Source organism: Colletotrichum godetiae, assembly GCF_030913485.1.
Source record: "Colletotrichum godetiae strain CBS 193.32 chromosome Unknown BDP55scaffold_6, whole genome shotgun sequence".
NCBI lineage: Eukaryota > Fungi > Ascomycota > Sordariomycetes > Glomerellales > Glomerellaceae > Colletotrichum > Colletotrichum godetiae.
In genome coordinates, this window is record NW_026851254.1 from 1,330,385 (window position 1) to 1,347,459 (window position 17,075).

Here is a 17,075-nt window from a genome sequence, read left to right on the forward strand (position 1 = left end):
AGCGGCCCGGTGTGTATCAGGGACTGGCTTGGTTGCCAATTGTTGTCAAACCTCCCTAACAGTATCATTATGAATGTAGTGTAAGTCTGTTGTCCGTTGGGAAGCTGACGAACCGGGGGGATGGCTAATTCCATGAGAGATACATTCATGAGACCGAGTGAAGGGACGGCTCCTCACCGAGACTCACCGAATGTACTTGAGTAATGATGGCGATAAGCACGGATAAGGAGCTCAGTATGCGATAAGATTACCGGACAGTCCTCTGCTCAGGTAAGGAAAGTACTGTGCAATATAATCTTGGCACAGTACGGCTGACTCAACCAACCACTTGCGCATCTTGACTTTCCATCAGTGACCCGTCCAACCCAAGACGCATTTCAAGATATTACTTACAGACAACTCTAGAGACATGGTCTATGATTGGGATGCCCACGAGAAGCTATGTTTCCAGCTCTACATCAACGAGAAGAGGTCCCTCGAGGATATCATGGCGTACCTGAAAATCCACCATGACTTTTCACCTTGGTTAGTTCGTCCTTTGTTCCGTGTCTCCCGTCCACCAGCACTTTGAGGTCCTTCTCGCCGGCCGGACCGTCCGATCCACACCCCGGCTTCAACAAACCGGACCGGGGGCCCGGGGCAGAATCCGGGGTAAATCTGTCGGGACTAATACGGATAAGTAACTAACTGAATTTCCCGGCACCACACAGCAAACGAGCTTTCCAGACCCAGTTCCGCAAATGGGATTTCCCATCCAAGCAGAATCCGGCGTACAAGAACGGCCGGTTGGTGGCGCGCGTCAAGGAGCTGTGGGAGCGGAACCTGTCGCAGCGGGAGATGCTGGCCGTGTTGAGGGAGGACGGGTTCGATATTAAGAAGCGCGAGCTTATTCGCGTGAGGACGAAGAATCGGTGGCTTTTGAAGGCTGCGAATGGGGAGCGGTCCAAGGAGGTGGGGGAGTCGGAGGGGGCGGATTCGGGTCAGCGGCAAGACGCCCTGAATGCCCCCGATGATGGCTTCGGTGGCCAGGGACTGCAGAATGGTGAGGGTGTCGTGACGCCTGGTACGCTTACGGAACGGGAGATGCTTGTGTCGCCGCTGCCGGGCGAGGGCGAGGGCGAGGACGAGGACGACGAGGTCGGCGCGGTATGGGACAAGGAGGGTAACATTAGCAGCAACAACAATACCAACAACAGGAGGAAGAGACGGCGGCTGCGAGCCTGGGAGGCTGCATCGTCCCACGACTTACAACCCCCCATCGCCCCGCGCTTCCCTTCGGAGACGACGCTCGACGAGGCAAAGGCCATTCTCGGGCTCGCGACGGACGTGTACCGTCAGGTGCGTGTCACGTTTACACGGCTGTGCGAGGAGTCTGGCATCGTCAAGAAGACGGTTGCCGGGCCTGAGAGGTGGGAGGCCGTCAAGGGCCGACTTTTAAGGGAGACGCCGCGGCTGAGGGCGGTCATGTGGGATGAAGAGTCTGGGGATGGGAACGGCAACGGCAGCAACCATGAGTCCAAGAGACTGGCGCTCGATATCATATGCACAGACATTACGAAGCGGGCGCGGACGCAGGAGAAGCGGCTCACGCTCGCCGAGGCGAGGAATATTCTTGGGGTCAACCCGGAGGAGGCGAGGGATCTTCGCGCGGCGTTTGAGAGGATTCTGAAGCGGGAGGGGCTCAGTTGCAAGTCTGAGGCTGGGCCGGCGCAGTGGGGGGAGCTTAAGGCGCAGTGGGAGGCAGGGTCGGAGATGATGCGGCGAATTCTTGCTGCTCGGGGAAGAGAAGAAGAAGATGACGGTGTTTCTTCTGCTGCTCAAGCTCATGCTGAAAAGGTGCGGGCTTTGGATGTTCTTGCAAGGGACGTGATGAAGAGGTTGAGGGATGATGCCTCGAGGCGGGAGCAGCCACGGAAACGAGGGGTCACGAGACAGACGCAGCCAAGTTGCGACGACACAAAACGGCAAGAGGATGTCCAGGCGAGTCAAGTCCAGGTCCAACCCGCACAGCCAGAGATGGTTGATGATTTGGGAGGGGAGGAGGACTTGGGCGGCGCTCAGTACGTTGATGCTAGCCAGGTATCTGTACCGTCGTCCATGGGACTCGTGCCCGGCTCAGGCGGAAGCCAGCAACCGCAGATGCTCATGCCCACCGTGTCGATGCAAGTTCAGGCCGCCGCGGCCGCCGACCCGATGGGCCATTCCGCGGCGCGGATCCTCTCTTCGGCACTCCTCGGACAGGCGAATATGGGGCTGGAGTCTCACCACATGGGCTCGTCTCTCTTACTAGCAGCCGACGCGCAGGCAGCATTTGTAGACCAGCAATACGCGCAGCAATTCGCAGTAGCTGCCGCCGCCGCGCAGCAGCAGCAGCAGCAACCAGTCTTCCACGCGCCGCCGTCACCTCTACCACAACACCCGCAGCCGCCGTCCGCGAGCATAGCCGTCTACCTACGTCTCCACCCCTCGTCTACCTTTGTCGCTACAACGACCATCTGGATCGCGACGCTGAGCTCGCATTCCGTGCAGGAGCTGCGTCACGCGGCGGCGAGTAAGTTCCCGGGAGCGATATGCCTCCGGCTGGAGGGGGTGTTGAAGGATGGCAAGGGCGGGGAGATGCCGTTGTCGATTGAGCAGGATGGGGAGCTTGCTGCGTATTTGGCGCATTTGAGGGGTGCTGGTGGGGGGCTTGGGACGCCGACGTTTAATGTGCAGCTTATTCCCGGGTGGAAGACTTGAAGGTGTTTTGGGAGACAATTGTAAGGGAAGGCACCTTGGGGAGGCTTTCTTCGAGTACTGGGGTGCTTCGTTTTGTGTAGCGAGGTGCTTGTATTTGTAGTACTAGATGTTTGTGCCTCTGTCTCTTTACAGGGGCAAAACGAAAAGAAGGCAACGTCATGGGATATCCGAATATCTCATCTCATAATCGCAAAATCGACTAGACACTACTATGTACCGTGATGGAGATAAGCGCCAAGATCTCAGGATCGTAGAAATTCTGCAGCGCTGGCCTACATGGTGCTGTGAGACATCAAAGTTTGAGAAGTTCGTGACTCCCCGCAGAGAGCTGTAAGCCGATGCCAGTCGTCAAAGTATAGAATCGTCGATGACAAGGTCGACGGCAGTTGTGTCGGGAGTGTCGGGGCTCATCCATGCCGACTTAGTATGCCTGCCCAAGTAGGTAGGTAATCAATACCAAATTCCGAATGAGAAACAGTCAGCCATTGCATGTTTATCTGTTGTGCACCGAATGCATGGGTGCCTCCGACCTCGCCATCACGCCATCCTACTTTGTTAGCCAGAGTTATCCTCGGCGTTGGATAAGCGGACGGAGGGGGGGGCGTACGGTGGAAGAAGTGGAGTTCCCCCCGGCGCGGGCATACGACGGCAGTCCCACACACCGCAGGTACTCCGCTTCCGGGCCGGCCAATCCTTATCCCCGATAGGCTCGCAGGGTGTACTTCTGTTCCAGTACTGCAAACGGCTTGCATGGATTGCATTTCGCCATCCGAGCTCCAGAAGTGCTCAGACGGATGCAGCTCCACACAGCTACAAATAATCTTTACCTGCACTTCTATTCGCGGTCGTCGTCGCCCGCGTACCTCCTCACGAAGCCACCCCCTCTCAGCTTCTTCTAGAGCTCCGAACCCGGATGGCTTGAAGCTTGCCTCTTTAACCGCTGATCAATCGAAGCTGTAAAGGAAAAATCGCACTACAGACATCCGAATCCCCGACACTCCCCGTCCATCAACACCACCACCCACCCACCTACCGAGTCGAACAAAAGCGCAATGGCGCATCTCAGAGCTCGAGCTCCGCAGGCAGCTCTGCAAGGTCTCAGGGCCGCGAGCCCGGCCCCGCGCCGGCGATGCGTCGCTCTCGCCAGCGGCACCACCGCGCGGCACATGTCGAGTGAGCGCGGCACGCCGAACAACACCGAAGAGAAGCAAAAGGGCCGGACGTTCCAGGGCCAGGTCGTCGGCAGTATCACCCAGCGTCTGGCGCGCGAGAAGGCGGAGCGAGAGAGGTTCGCTGCTGAGCGGGAAAAGACGGGGAATAGCAGGAATCTGGCCTACACCTTCGGTAAGTCCTGAACATCCGAGCGACGACCTTCCCTGAAGCCAGATGTTTGGGCAAGACTGTCACAGTAGCTAATGCGCCCATTGTGTGCTGGCAGTGCTACTCACCACGATGGGAGTGTCGTACTACCTAGGCACCCTCGTGCCCCCGAGCCCCAACGAAGAGTCGACCCTGCCGCTAGCCAAGACGATCGCGCCGGTCCACAAGCTCAACAAGGAGAACCTCGAGGCCGCCTGGGCCGACTTTGTCAGCATCGTCGGCAAGGAGCACGTCAGCACGACGACGGTCGACCTCGAACACCACGCCAACTCGGAGTGGTCCTCGCACTCGGCCAAGCCCGACGAGCGGCCGTTCTGCATCGTCTTCCCCAGCACCACCGAGGAGGTGTCGGAGATCATGAAGATCTGCCACCAGCGGCGCATCCCCGTCGTCGGCTACAGCGGCGGCACCAGCCTCGAGGGCCACTTCACGCCCACGCGCGGCGGCATCTCGATCGACTTTGGGCGCATGAACAAGGTCCTGAAGCTGCACCAGGAGGACCTCGACGTCGTGGTGCAGCCCGCCGTCGGGTGGGAGTCGCTCAACGACCAGCTGGCGCAGACGGGTCTCTTCTTCCCGCCGGACCCGGGCCCCGGCGCCATGATTGGCGGGATGATTGGGACGGGTTGCAGCGGCACCAACGCCTACCGCTACGGCACCATGCGCGAGTGGGTGCTGAGCTTGACGGTCGTGCTGGCCGATGGCACCGTCATCAAGACGCGGCAGCGCCCGCGCAAGAGCTCCGCCGGCTACGACCTCACCAAGCTCTTCATCGGGTCCGAGGGCACCCTGGGCCTCGTGACGGAGGCCACCCTGAAAGTCACGACCAAGCCCGCGTCCACCTCCGTCGCCGTCTCGGCGTTCCCCACGATCCGCGACGCGGCCAACTGCGTCGCCAAGGTCGTCGCCGCCGGCATCCCCGTGGCGGCGGTCGAGATCCTGGACGACCTGCAGATGCAGTGCATCAACAAGGCCGGCATGACGAGCAAGGCGTGGGCCGAGGCGCCGACGCTGTTTTTCAAGTTCGCCGGCACGGAGACGGGCGTCAAGGAGCAGGTGGCGCTGGTGAGGCAGCTCGCGAGCAAGGCCGGCAGCAAGACGTTTGATTTCGCCAAGAACGAAGAGGAGCAGCAGGAGCTGTGGAGCGCGAGGAAGGAGGCGCTGTGGAGCACGATGGCGGTCCGGCGCGAGGGGGACCACGTCTGGACTGGGGACGTTGCGGTGCCGACGAGCCGGTTGCCTGACATTATTGAGGAGACCAAGGAGGCCATGGCCAAGAGTGGGCTTTTCGGGACCATTGTTGGACATGTTGGGGATGGAAACTTCCACAGTGAGTTGTTCCGCCTTCTTTTCACGTGAGAGGGTTGAAGATTGTCGTGTCATGGAGTGCTAAATTTTGGTGCAGCCATTCTGCTTTACAATGACCAGGAGCGCAAGAGGGCTGAGCACTTGGTTCACAACATGGTCAAGAGAGCTGTCGAGATGGAGGGCACCGTCACGGTATGTCGTTTGACCTTTGGCTGGTAATGAGTGCCGGGATTTGCTAACATGACTTGTAGGGTGAGCACGGTGTCGGACTCGTCAAGAGAGATTACCTCCCCCACGAGCTGGGCGAGTCTACCGTCGATACCATGAGACAGGTGAGTTATTCCCTTGAATGCTTGTACTGACTGGGAAACACGAGTGCTAACCCGACGCTTCCTCACAGATCAAGAAGGCTCTTGACCCGCTCTGCCTGCTCAACTGCGATAAAATTGTGAGGGTACAGCCGCCCAAGGCCGGCGAGGTGGCTGAGTGGTAAGAGCGGCGGCGAGGCTGGGGACCAAGATAATGTTTCTAGAGTCAGGACTTTCGGTGTAAGATGAATAAGGGGGGAGAGAAGGGAACAGAACCTAGATGGCATTATCAAACTCTTTGTATATATACATCTCCCTCATGCGTCTGGTTTGAACCCAAGTGGCTCGGGTCGGCGCACAATCGACAAGCATCCATTTAAAGATTGGAATGGGTATTGTTCGTCCTAAGAACGATTGTGGGTGGTTGGGGAAGAGAAGATCCGTGTGCGGCGGGTGGTGCAAGGCGTGTTCGCAACTCACCATTATAGACGAAAAGATGGAAAGCAACTTGAATATCGCGAAGAAAATCAAAACTATGATTACTCAAGCCTTTCTACTTACATTCATCTCCAGGAAATTGTCCAAAAAGCGAAAAATGAAAGGGACGAGACTCGAACTCGCGCGGGTTGCCCCACCAGGAAACAGATGTTAAGCTGACCTTAACCTGGCGCCATAACCAACTCGGCCACCCTTCCGTGACTGATTGATGACAGCAAGATAAAAAGCGCGTACATACAGTTCAAAGCAAAACTTTCTGACACCTCCCGTCTTCGGCTTCTTTCATACCCCTCCAACATTGTCGTCACTTGTTCATGTTTTACTCCGCCCATTCTTCTGTCTCTTCCTATGTATTTGGAGTGTAGATTTTTTTCTTTGTGGGAATTCTCAGTGGGCAAGTGGCTGGTATGCGTAAGCTAGTTGAAAATTGTCGGCTTTGATAAGGTGCATTAGCAATAGTACGTCGCTTGGATGCACCTGTTGAAGTAGAGATCAAATTAACGTTGAGGGAAACTCCCATGTTTCCATCCTTGTTCCCAAGTCCCTCGGGCCTTTCTGAGAAGGTATAGCGGCTGGTTTGTGAAAGAGCTCCTGGCGCAGATCCCCAAGTCATTCGGGAGGGGTTGTGTTGTGTTTTTAACTTCCCGTTGCAGGCTGATTGGGATGGTGGCGGTTGCATGAGCATACTATTTCATGTAAAAGGGAGCAAAGACTCGGGAACGAAGTGAGGCAAATCTGAGGTTTGAATAGCACATAAACTATCATCTGGATGGCTTGTGTATCTGTTCGGTTGACTATGGTGTTACTGATGCCTCCTTGATATGGAGGGTCTTTTGTCACAAAGAGGTTGGTCAACCGGCATGGGACACACATAGGAGACGGTGATACTGCAAATGAAGGTACTTTCCGCACACAATTCTTCTATCGGAACTAAACGCTACCTGATTAGATTGGGGTGGTTCTGAACTTAAACAAGGTAGAGACCTGCTCACAGTATTCATTACGAGACCCCTCTTTCAACGATGTCAATCTACTTCGTGAGTTCGCCAGATGTCAGAGAAGAAGTCCCAGAAACGAAGCCGTATTTTAAGCCATAGCCATGGGATACTAATGGTTGCGGATGGATGCTAAGATTCATTGATCCTGCCAAGAGAGTTCTACTGTGTCCATGGTTTGCCCAAAAGTGATGCCAATGGTCTCGTCTGGGCCCCCTAAGAAAGAAGCTGGTGCAATACGTTCTCATGCTGGCAAAGAACAGAGCATACTGGCCTGTCCTTGGAAGTCACCGATTGACATCCATATCACCGCGGGACCACATGTAAATCGAAATCAATAGTGCGTGCTACCATTGTAAACCCGAAGAAGTCTTTTTCTGCTGAGACGTGCGTACCTACTGTTCACTGAGTCAGAGTGGAGCGCAAGTTTCCAAGCCGGCACTGGTCTCCAAGTATTGGTGATATGATGTCTGCTAGGCTTTGTCCGTCTCGAAACCATGTATGAAGAAACATGGCATCCGTAGATTCTCTGCACTCCACATATCTCACCAGTAAGCTTCCTCCTCCATGATAGTCAAGGGACGTTCAAGTCCGCCAGATTCTCGACCAACAATACTATATCCCACATCTCACGTAGAATCCAACACAGCCTCCTCAACACCACTCCCACCATCACTCCCGTCCATCTTCCGCCCCCGATAATGCCTCTTGCGCTTCCTCTTCCCCGTATCCTCGGCCCTCCACCCCTTCCTTGGACGGATAGGCTTCAGGAACCCGTCAACGTGCACAGCCCCATCCATCTCGTCCTCGCTCTCCACATCGAAGCGGTCGCTGCCGCCGCCCACGATATCCCCCACTCGAGCCGGATGCATCGTCGCCATGTGCCGCTGCAGATTCGCCCTCCGTCCGAACCCCTCCAACGAGCGATCGCAGCCTGCCACGGGACAGAAGAATAGCCCCACAGAGGACGCGCGGGATGCGCTTCGTGACCGTCGCGCCGCCACTGCTGCTGATGCCCCTGTACTCCGTCCTCGTGCCGCGGCGTCAGAGTCGCTCGGCGGGATGCTGTCGCGTGCTAGACTATTCTGTCGAGACGATGCGCCGAAACGGCGTGTTTTCGCAGCAGGTCTCTCGTTGTCTGAGTCTTCTGAGCTGGATTCTGCCGCCGCGTAGGGGCCGGCTCTTCCTCCATGGCGGTTGCTGCTGCTGCCCCCTCCGGGGATATACCGCCTCGTCTGCGGCTTCGGCCCCTTTGACGCAGACCCCTCGAACAGAGTCTGCATCTCCATCCCCTGGCCGAATAAATCGGCGCACCGCTGCGCCGCTCTGGCGACGACGTCGGGCTTGAAGCCGGAGAGCGACGCCGCGCCGATGACGTCGCTCCAATCTCGCAGACCCCAGTTCCCGAGCATCGTCTCCCGGGCCTTGATCTTGGCCTCGGCGCGAGCCTCGGCTGGCAAATCACGCTTCTTCCTCGGCGATCTTGATCTCGGCGTCTCCTCTCCCGATCCTTCGGTCTTCTTCACACCGTCCTCTGCTTCCGTCTCGCCAGCAGCTGCGTCCTCCTCGTCAGACGAGAACGGGATCCGCTTCTTTTGTGACCTCGCAATTCGGATCTTCATCTCCTTCTCCGTCTCCCCAGGCAGCGGAACGGCCACCTTCTTCGGCCTACCTCTCCTTTCGAGAGCCCTTGTCCACTCGGGCTCCGGGGTTCTGGGCGCCTTGCTCCGAGGCCGGCCCTTCTTCCTACGCTTCGACGCCGAAGAAGACGCCCGTGACGCCGCGGACGAAACGCTAGCTGCGTCCGAGGCGTCTTCCACGTCGGTAGCGGAGGCGGACGAGTCGGTCATGTAGCTGAGGCCGGCGAGGCGGGAGTTGTGGAGGACTGTGAGGGTATTGTCGAGGGTAGACAGGATGTGACGGACAGAGGGGCGGAGGAGGTTGGCGGAGAGGTCGTCGTTGGCGGAGACGACTGGCTCGTATGTCTTGCTACGCTTCGGCTTTTCGACCTCTACATCGGACACACCCGCTTGCGCGCCTTGTCCGGATGGAGGAGGGGCGTTTCCCCCTCCTTTTTCCTTATTGTCGTCGTCGTCGTCGTCGGCCGCGGACGAAAGCGCAGACGCGGAAGATGCCATCGTCCTCTCGTGGGCAGATTCATTCCGTGTCCTCGCAGTTTGGTCTCGCTCTCGAACCTTGCGCTGCCGGCGAAGGAAGCGCTCCTTTGCCTGGCGGAGAATCGTAGCCGTCATCTCTTCTTCTAATGCTGTGCTGGGGAGCTGTTCCTTCCTGGATCGTGTGGTGAAGTCGTCGTCCTCATCGTGGGTTTCCTTTAAAAAGTCGTCGCCGGGCACGATGCGTGAGTTCATGGGCCATGCCGTCCATAGATTCGACGGGCGCCATTCGCCACTGTCGACGATTTCCTCCAGCGGTCTGTCAATATCCTAAGGAGAGAAATGTGAGTGACTGAGAACGTGTCGCGTTGATGAGATGGACTGCTATCAAACATACTGCTTCATTAGGCTCTGCCGCAGCGCTTGGGCGCAAAGCACGATTTCGGAGCGCAAACGCGTTATACAGGTGCACTGATAAGTCGCGATTCCGGAGTTGCTCCATGGACCGGTGGAGCAGTCGCTCTTCCTGCGTGTAGCTGCTCCATGTCGCCTTGTTGCCCCTCCAGCGATTGGGTCTCGTCTCATAAAGCTCTTCAGAGTCGACGGAGCGAATCTCATCGGTATCGAGGTCCCACGATTCCTCGTTTGCCGTCATGACATGGATTTGATGCCTGATGAAGTTGAAATAACAATGCTTCACGTGTGAAAAGATTACGCATCAATTGAATAAGGTCAAATGAAATGCCTAAGTGAATAACAGCGGTTTTCAAAGTGGGTTGAAGTAAGGTGAAGAGTAAAGGAAAAATGGACCCGCCCACATCTCACCGAAACTTGCCTCGAGGAAAAGACAAACGGGTAGCATAACGTGACTTCAACTCTGTACGTAGTCACTCACAACACCATACTACCAACATTTCACTAGACATTTCACTCATTTTCATAGAGAGTACGATTCATGTGTCCCAGGCATGTATTTATCGTCCCAACACCACAATTATGGTATAACAAACGCCTACTGCACATTCTAGAAGTAAACAAAACACAAACAAGCTTTTCACCTCCCTTTTTCTTCAACCACCGCTACCTCTACCTCTACGCCTTGGCCTTCTTGTTAGCAGCCTCCCTCTCCAGCTTTCTCCTCTTGCCACGCAGCTTCTCGTCCGCGGCGCTCTTCTTGTTATTAGTGTACTGCATCTGCTCAAACAGCTTTCTCTTCTTCTTGCTCAGCATGCCCTTGGCACGCTCGATATCCTCCGCCTCCTCGGCAACCTTCTTGGCGTGCGCCTTGCGGGCCGCCTCCTTCTTGGTCTTGGGCTTGGTCTCCCTGGCCTTGACGGCGCCGCCCGTGAGCTCGGCCTCGAGCTCGAGCTGGCGCTGCGCATCGGCGTCATCGTTCTCGGAGCCGATATTGTCATCGTCCTCGGAGACTCCGTCAAAGTCTTCGCCCTCGCCGTCTTCGCCCTCCTCCTCCTCGTCGGAGCCGGCAACGTCCATGTCGCCAGCGTCCACGTCGTCGGCCATCTCCTCGTCGCTCTCGGCAAGAGCCTCGCCTTCGGGCTCCTGCTCCTCGAGGGGCACGGTCGGGTCGTACGCGCCCTGCACTTGCCTGACAAAGGGGCTGAGATGGGGAGGCAGCTGGGCGCCGGGAGCGTACTGGTCCGGCTGCTTGAGCTCCTCCTCGTTGACGCTGTCCCAGACCCATTGGGGCTGGACGTATATCCGGCCGGGGATGCGCTGGTTGGGCGCAAGCTTCTGAGATGTCTGGTTGTCCTCGCCATCGCCCTCCTCGCTGTTGGAGGCGTAAATCGGGGGACGGTCAACGATCTGGTGAGTGATGGACGGGTCGCGCTCGTCGGTGGTGAAGGCACCCTCGCCGAGGACGGCGTCCCAGCCGATGCGCTTGCAGCCGAACGACCGCAAAAGGAACTCCAGGGGTTGTCTAGGAGTTTCACGGGACAGGAAGAATGTGCAGTGGGCGAAGAGCTTGTTTCTGTCGGTGCTCGAGCTTACGGGCTGGGGCAGGATGTCACCGCCGGGCGCGGCAGGCTCGAACTTGTCGATGGCGCTTGTGGATTCTTCTGCGGACTCAGTCTGCTCGTCCGACTTGTTCTCCTCCTTGTCGGCATCCGAAGACTTGAGCTTCTTGATAACCTTGTCAACCGCGGCCTGAGTCTTGGGGTCGACACTGTGCTCGGTCTCGCCGTTGGTGATTTGTTTCGGCTCCTCGGGGGCGGCGAGGTTCTGTCCCTCAATGGTGAAGGCAGCAAGCTCGGCAGACTGGTTGTCCTTGGTCTGGTCAAACTTGGGCGGGTACTTGAGGCCGAGGCCGGTGTACAGGCGGAAGTTGATGAAGCCCAACAGCGTCATGTAGAACTCGACGAAGGTTCCCATGATGCGGAAGTCGACATCGCCAACAACCCTCTGGTTGAACTTGTAAGGCACCAACCACAAGACATCCTCGCCGTTGATGTTCGCCTGGTAGTAGATACCCTTGATCGAAAGGAAGGACTTGGTGACGCTCTGCGACACAATGAGGTAGTGCTGGAACTCAAGGGTCAAACGCTCGCAGCGCGCAATCATCTTTGCGGGAACGGACGAGGTCGAAGGCAGGTTGGCGAAAAGGAAGAGCATGGACAGGCAGTCGTCGAGATCCCTCACGGCATCGACAAAGGTCGGGTATCGCTCTCTGATGACATGGTCGAGGGTGTATCTCGGCTTGCCGGTCTCCTCAGGCCTGGCGGCGTTCTTCTCCAAGCGCTTCGCATCGCCAACGTCGCCGCGGCCGAGCGCGCGCGAAATCTTCTTCTCGAGGGCCTTTTGGTCGCGGAACTTGAGCAACAGCGGCTCGTGAAGGAGGTATTGGATGTCCTTGGCGTAGTAAAAGGTCGTCGAGGCGGTCGAGGACTTGGAAACCTTCTTCTTGCTGCGCGGCTCACGAGGGTAGATTCCCTTCCAGATGCAGAGCTTGCGGAAGTCGGGCAGGCTAATCTGCAGCTTGCGGATGGCCTGGTTTCTGGTGACATAATTCTTGGCCGCTCCGGCCTCTCCCTTCTTCTTGACTCGTCCCGCCATTTTTGCAAATTGGCGTGGTTGTGTAGTTGAAAGTAAAAAAAAATTGACTTGGGTGAGAAGGTGTATGTTCTTGGACGGGTTTAGAAGCTCTTCAGTACTTCTGGCCGTGGCGGGGCACCGCTCTCGAGTTTCTCTCTGAACTTTTTTTCCATTGAAATTTTCTGCCAGTGGTTGACCGCTCCCTCGCCAGCCGAGATAGGACTAGTCTTGGCTGTCATTATCGCTGATTGGCTTTTGTTATCTAATCAGGACTGTGGCCCCAGCTCCAGGGGTTCAACCCACTAAACCAAGTGCAACTGCGCTGAAAGACGGATTGCCATTCGCTGGATAGGTTTCCCGCACCCAGCGGACCTGCGCCCCGGTCGAAGCACCAGGTGTCATCCACCTCGACCCCCGTCCCTACCACACCTTATTCATCCCGACTCCCGCCCGAACTCCAATACGTTTAAGACTGCGAACCTTGAAGCTCCCGCGAGCCCGCATCTCGACACTTCCCGCCCCGGACCATGGACTAAAGGATGACCGTCGGCACAAGTACACAGGGAGGGAGCAAGACGGGCGTCTACGCCGCCGCAGCAGCGCTGCGTCTGCTGCTCTTCGTCGCCTTCCCCGGCCTGCCTGACCTGCTTACCGGCCGCGTCGAGATCTCGACCCCCGTCACGAGCTTCAAGCGATGTAAGCCTCCCCCTTCTTGGATCCCCAATTGAAACAGGACATCTTGGACTGACGATGCGTCATCATACAGTACAGGAAGGACTCTTCCTCTACAACCACAATGTCTCCCCCTACGACGGCGGCGTCTATCACCAAGCGCCCCTCTTCCTCCCCCTCTTCTCCCTCCTCCCGGACCTGAAGTCGTTCCCAATCTTCACATACCTTCTCTACATCCTCGTCGACATCCTAAGCGCGGATGCTCTCTCCAAGATCGCCGACTCTGGCGAAGCCGGCTCCTCTCGCCTCTTCTCTTCTCCCCGTCGCGGCAAGAGGTGGAGTGGCCTCGTCGTCGCATCACTGTAAGCTACCCCCTCGCTCGCATCACCCACGAAGCGACTCGGCCTGACAACTTCACCCCAGTTACCTCTTCAACCCCTTCACGATAGCAACCTGCATCGGCCGCTCCACCTCCGTCTTCTCAACATGCGCCATCCTCCACGCCGTCGCAAAGGCCATCGCCGGCGCCCCCCTCGGCGCAATGGTCTCCCTCTCCTTCGCGACATACTTCTCAATGTACCCCGCCCTCCTCCTCCCCCCTCTCGTCCTCCTCGCCTACGACCGTCAGGAACCGACGCGACGCGACCCTTCGACCCAACGCTTCGCCCTCACAAACGTCTCCGTCGTCGCCGGCGTTCTGGCCGCCCTCTTCGCCATGTCCTTCCTCCTCACCGGCGGCTCCTGGGAATTCCTCTCCAGCACCTACGGCGCCCAGCTCACCCTAAACGACCTGACGCCCAACGTGGGGCTGTGGTGGTACTTCTTCGTCGAAATGTTCGACTCCTTCCGCCCCTTCTTCCTCGCCGTCTTCTGGCTCCACCTCTCCAGCTACGTCGGACCCCTGACGATCCGCATCCGCACCCAGCCGCTCGTCGTCCTGACGCTGCTCCTCGGCATCTTTGCCATCTTCAAGCCGTACCCGTCCATCGCGGACACGAGCTTGTTCCTGGCGATGCTCTCGCTCTTCCGGCACGTGTTCCCGCTCATGCGGTATACTTTTGTCGGCGCCGCGACAATCATGTACGCCTCCTTCCTCGGCCCGGCTTTTTACCACCTGTGGATCTATGCCGGTAGCGGAAACGCGAATTTCTTCTACGCTATTACGTTGGTCTGGAGTTTGGGACAGAGCTTGCTCGTCAGCGATCTCACGTTTGCGGTGCTGCGTGACGAGTGGGAGGTCGAGAGGCCCGAGATGGTTGGAAAGGAGATTCGGCAGATCTAAAGAAGCCTTGGAAAGATGAGGCTCGTTTGAGATCGACACTTCCAGTTCCACATCTTGATGAAAGTGGCCGTGTACAACAGCATAAAAGCATTACAGGTCGGCATCAGTAGCATGTGCAGCAGTATGGATATGATGAACGGTTCTATGTAAAACCAAGATAATCGAGAAAGTATTGTACATTTTAGGATTGCCACAAGCCATGTGGCCTTTTCGTACATGCTACCCCTGACCCCAGAGTTGCGAATGATCTATATGCCCCCTTTTTCGTTTCGTGACCGCCAAGTCATGTTGCAGCCAGCCTTACCCCCTTTTTTTAACAAACCTTTCCTAATGCTCACCACACCATACCACACTCATAGTGCATGTCCAAGCTTTTAGTCGACGGCCAATTCAGACTCGACATACCTGTGCTCCGAACCACACCCGGCAGCTGGACTCGCCTGCGGCACCGGATCCGCAAGTCCCAGCGAAAAGTTGAGCATCTCGCCCAGGTCGCCGAACCTACCCAAGCCCTTCTTCTCGGCCACCCACGTCTGCGTCCTCAGACCCCACGGCGGCAGACTCTTGTACGTCCAGACGCCGTACGCGATCGCCGAGCCAGCGACCAACACCCCGCCCGCAAGCGCAAGCGTCCTCCGGTCCGCCCCCTTGGCCTTGGTCTCGGCCCTCCGCCGCCACTCGTGGAGGTACGCCTCGCCTAGGTTCGGCGTCGCCTGCACGACGTTATCGAAGAAGCGCGCCGCGGTACGGAGTGATGATGAAGGTGCCGCCGTCCAGGGGAGGGCGTTGCCCGGGTTCGTGAGGCACTCGTCGCGGAGGTCCGAGGCCATGGCGGCGAGGTGGGGGAATTTCTTGCCGAGGATGGTTTGGAGCCAGGACTGCGGGAGGTCGACTTGCTGGATTAGGGCGAGGTAGCCGACGAGGAGGCAGTCGAGGGACGTGGGGATCTCACCGCCGAAGAAGCGCTTCTTTTCGCCTGGTGAGTCCTCGCCTTGTGCGCGGAGGGCTTCGAGCGGGGAGAGGGCGTCGACGGTGATGGCATGGAGCCGTATGCCGCGCGCCGTGCCGGCTTTCATCTCCTCGAGAACGGTCTTCTTGTTGGAGACGGGGAGGTGCTTCATCGCGCGGTCCAGGGCGCCGTTCTTGGGGGCGGCGGTTCCGTCGTCGTCATCGTCCTCGGCGCCGAGGGAGTCGAGGCCGAGGTGGGCGCACCGAGCCGTGGCCTGATTCCGGATCATGACGGGGACGGTCCAGCTCAGGGGGAAGCCGAGGAGGTGGCTCAGGGCGGGGCGGGTGACGGCGGTCCAGTTCTCGTGGGTGCCATAGAGGGCGGCGTCGAGCAAGGGCGCGAGGGCGGACTCGATGTAGGCGCCGTAGGCGAGGGCGTCTGCGCGCTGGGACGGGGTGAGGCGCGAGTCGAGGTCCAGGTCCCAGGAGGGGGAGTGCGGCGCGAGGGAGGCGAGGTGGGCCACGATGGAGGCGTAGCCCGATACCCAGACGCCGTTGGCCTTGAGGGCCGGTAGACGGTCTAGTAGGCGTTAGCGAGGCTGAGGGTAAAGGGGGGCCCATTGTGTCTTCTGGGAGGGATTCTTTGTGTGTTTGGGTGAGCCTTTGTGAGGTTTCTTTGTTACGAGTCGTTATTATGGGACGATGCCGCGTGGGAAAGTCTTCCAACGGTGAACCCTCGAACGGTGGAAAGGGGTGGGCAGTGTAAAAAGGCCGGCCGGTGTAAGTGTGAATAAGTGAACAGGTCTACTTACTCGATGAGTCGACGGCAGGGTCATTGCTCGGGACCAGACGCCATTGTGAGCTTGGGAGGGCGGTGTGCAGATAGGCAATGGCGGCCAGACACTCGGCGTCTATGGAGGGGAGGCCAAACGCAGCGCCCCAGACGTGGAGCTCGAGGACGTTGTCCATGGTCGTGGCCGTGGCAGTGGTGTTTGTGTCGTATGTTGTGGTGTGAAGGCCGGGTGACGAGTACACCTCGCCGTCTGCGGTAGCCGGCGTGTGTATCCAAGTATTCGGTTCACGTCTGCTGCCTTCACCTCGCTCTGTCTCCACCGTTCACTTCAAAGACCCTGATAGTCCGAGGCCTCTAGCGCAATGGACGTGGCCCAAGAGGATGACGAAAAGTCGGGTGGCCGATGACTCAAACTCGTTTCAACGCACTGTCGAATGAACGATACCCTGAAGATCCAGTAAGGCAGCAATGGGCTTGTAAGAGACAACCGTTTCTGATGATGTGCAGTGCGATGTCACTGATGTGTCGTTCTGGGGAAAATTAGGGACCCCTGCATTCCTTTCATCGCTTCAGCGGCGCGAAGATCCGTCCGAGCTTGGCCTGAACGGTCCGTTACGACCTCGGCGCGGGATCACGTGGGTGATGCTGAAGGGCAGCCTTACATAATCACAAAGAAGACGGGGGGGGGGGGGGGGGGGGGACTGAGGCAGCTGAAATGATGTGGGGCAACTTCTCCCACGTTTTGCCACGCCTCGCCCCACACCTCCCCCAAACAGGCCTCCATTTCCTGATTGGGACAGAATCAACGAACCCCCCTCCCCCCCTGACGATCCGGTTCACCGTTCGAGAAACTCCAAAACACGCCGCCGCCAAAACAGCAGATCATCAAGTTTTTCCCTCCTGTCAAACGTCCACCAGTTATCTAGAGGCAAGAACAAGAAGCGGTGACGTCGTGGCTGTAAGCACCTTCTCTAAGCTTCTGCGCCT

General features: G+C 57.8%; 6 protein-coding genes and 1 non-coding gene across 7 annotated transcripts; 3 read left to right on the forward strand and 4 right to left on the reverse strand.

The window, feature by feature from the left end:
• Positions 1-69: 69 nt before the first annotated feature.
• On the forward strand, positions 70-2,739 carry BDP55DRAFT_725023 (uncharacterized protein; the record flags this gene model as incomplete). The annotated part of the gene is made up of 3 exons (XM_060578966.1): positions 70-80; positions 406-525; positions 711-2,739. The coding sequence occupies 3 exons, from the start codon at positions 70-72 to the stop codon at positions 2,737-2,739; spliced, it is 2,160 nt and encodes a 719-aa protein (XP_060434187.1).
• A 774-nt stretch (positions 2,740-3,513) lies between these two features.
• On the forward strand, positions 3,514-6,285 carry BDP55DRAFT_650919 (glycolate oxidase). Its single transcript, XM_060574009.1, has 5 exons — positions 3,514-4,083; positions 4,178-5,449; positions 5,525-5,619; positions 5,679-5,759; positions 5,828-6,285. The coding sequence occupies exons 1-5, from the start codon at positions 3,792-3,794 to the stop codon at positions 5,918-5,920; spliced, it is 1,833 nt and encodes a 610-aa protein (XP_060434188.1). The 5' UTR covers positions 3,514-3,791; the 3' UTR covers positions 5,921-6,285.
• A 46-nt stretch (positions 6,286-6,331) lies between these two features.
• Positions 6,332-6,430, reverse strand: BDP55DRAFT_t68. Its single transcript has one exon. It is a non-coding gene; the product is annotated as a tRNA-Leu (tRNA).
• A 1,427-nt stretch (positions 6,431-7,857) lies between these two features.
• BDP55DRAFT_725025 (RNA polymerase I-specific transcription initiation factor-domain-containing protein) lies at positions 7,858-9,997 on the reverse strand (the record flags this gene model as incomplete). Its single annotated transcript, XM_060578967.1, has 2 exons — positions 7,858-9,672; positions 9,740-9,997. 2 exons carry the CDS (start codon positions 9,995-9,997, stop codon positions 7,858-7,860), a joined length of 2,073 nt encoding a protein of 690 aa, XP_060434189.1.
• A 434-nt stretch (positions 9,998-10,431) lies between these two features.
• Positions 10,432-12,518, reverse strand: BDP55DRAFT_650922 (pescadillo; the record flags this gene model as incomplete). The annotated part of the gene is made up of 1 exon (XM_060574010.1): positions 10,432-12,518. The coding sequence occupies exon 1, from the start codon at positions 12,412-12,414 to the stop codon at positions 10,435-10,437; it is 1,980 nt and encodes a 659-aa protein (XP_060434190.1). The 5' UTR covers positions 12,415-12,518.
• A 196-nt stretch (positions 12,519-12,714) lies between these two features.
• On the forward strand, positions 12,715-14,534 carry BDP55DRAFT_352449 (GPI transamidase subunit PIG-U). The gene is made up of 3 exons (XM_060566996.1): positions 12,715-13,089; positions 13,160-13,427; positions 13,489-14,534. The coding sequence occupies exons 1-3, from the start codon at positions 12,933-12,935 to the stop codon at positions 14,345-14,347; spliced, it is 1,284 nt and encodes a 427-aa protein (XP_060434191.1). The 5' UTR covers positions 12,715-12,932; the 3' UTR covers positions 14,348-14,534.
• BDP55DRAFT_650924 (Tom37 C-terminal domain-containing protein) lies at positions 14,476-16,727 on the reverse strand. The gene is made up of 2 exons (XM_060574011.1): positions 16,108-16,727; positions 14,476-15,875 (listed from the first exon to the last, which is right to left on the reverse strand). Exons 1-2 carry the CDS (start codon positions 16,262-16,264, stop codon positions 14,722-14,724), a joined length of 1,311 nt encoding a protein of 436 aa, XP_060434192.1. The 5' UTR covers positions 16,265-16,727; the 3' UTR covers positions 14,476-14,721.
• Between the last annotated feature and the right edge of the window lie 348 nt (positions 16,728-17,075).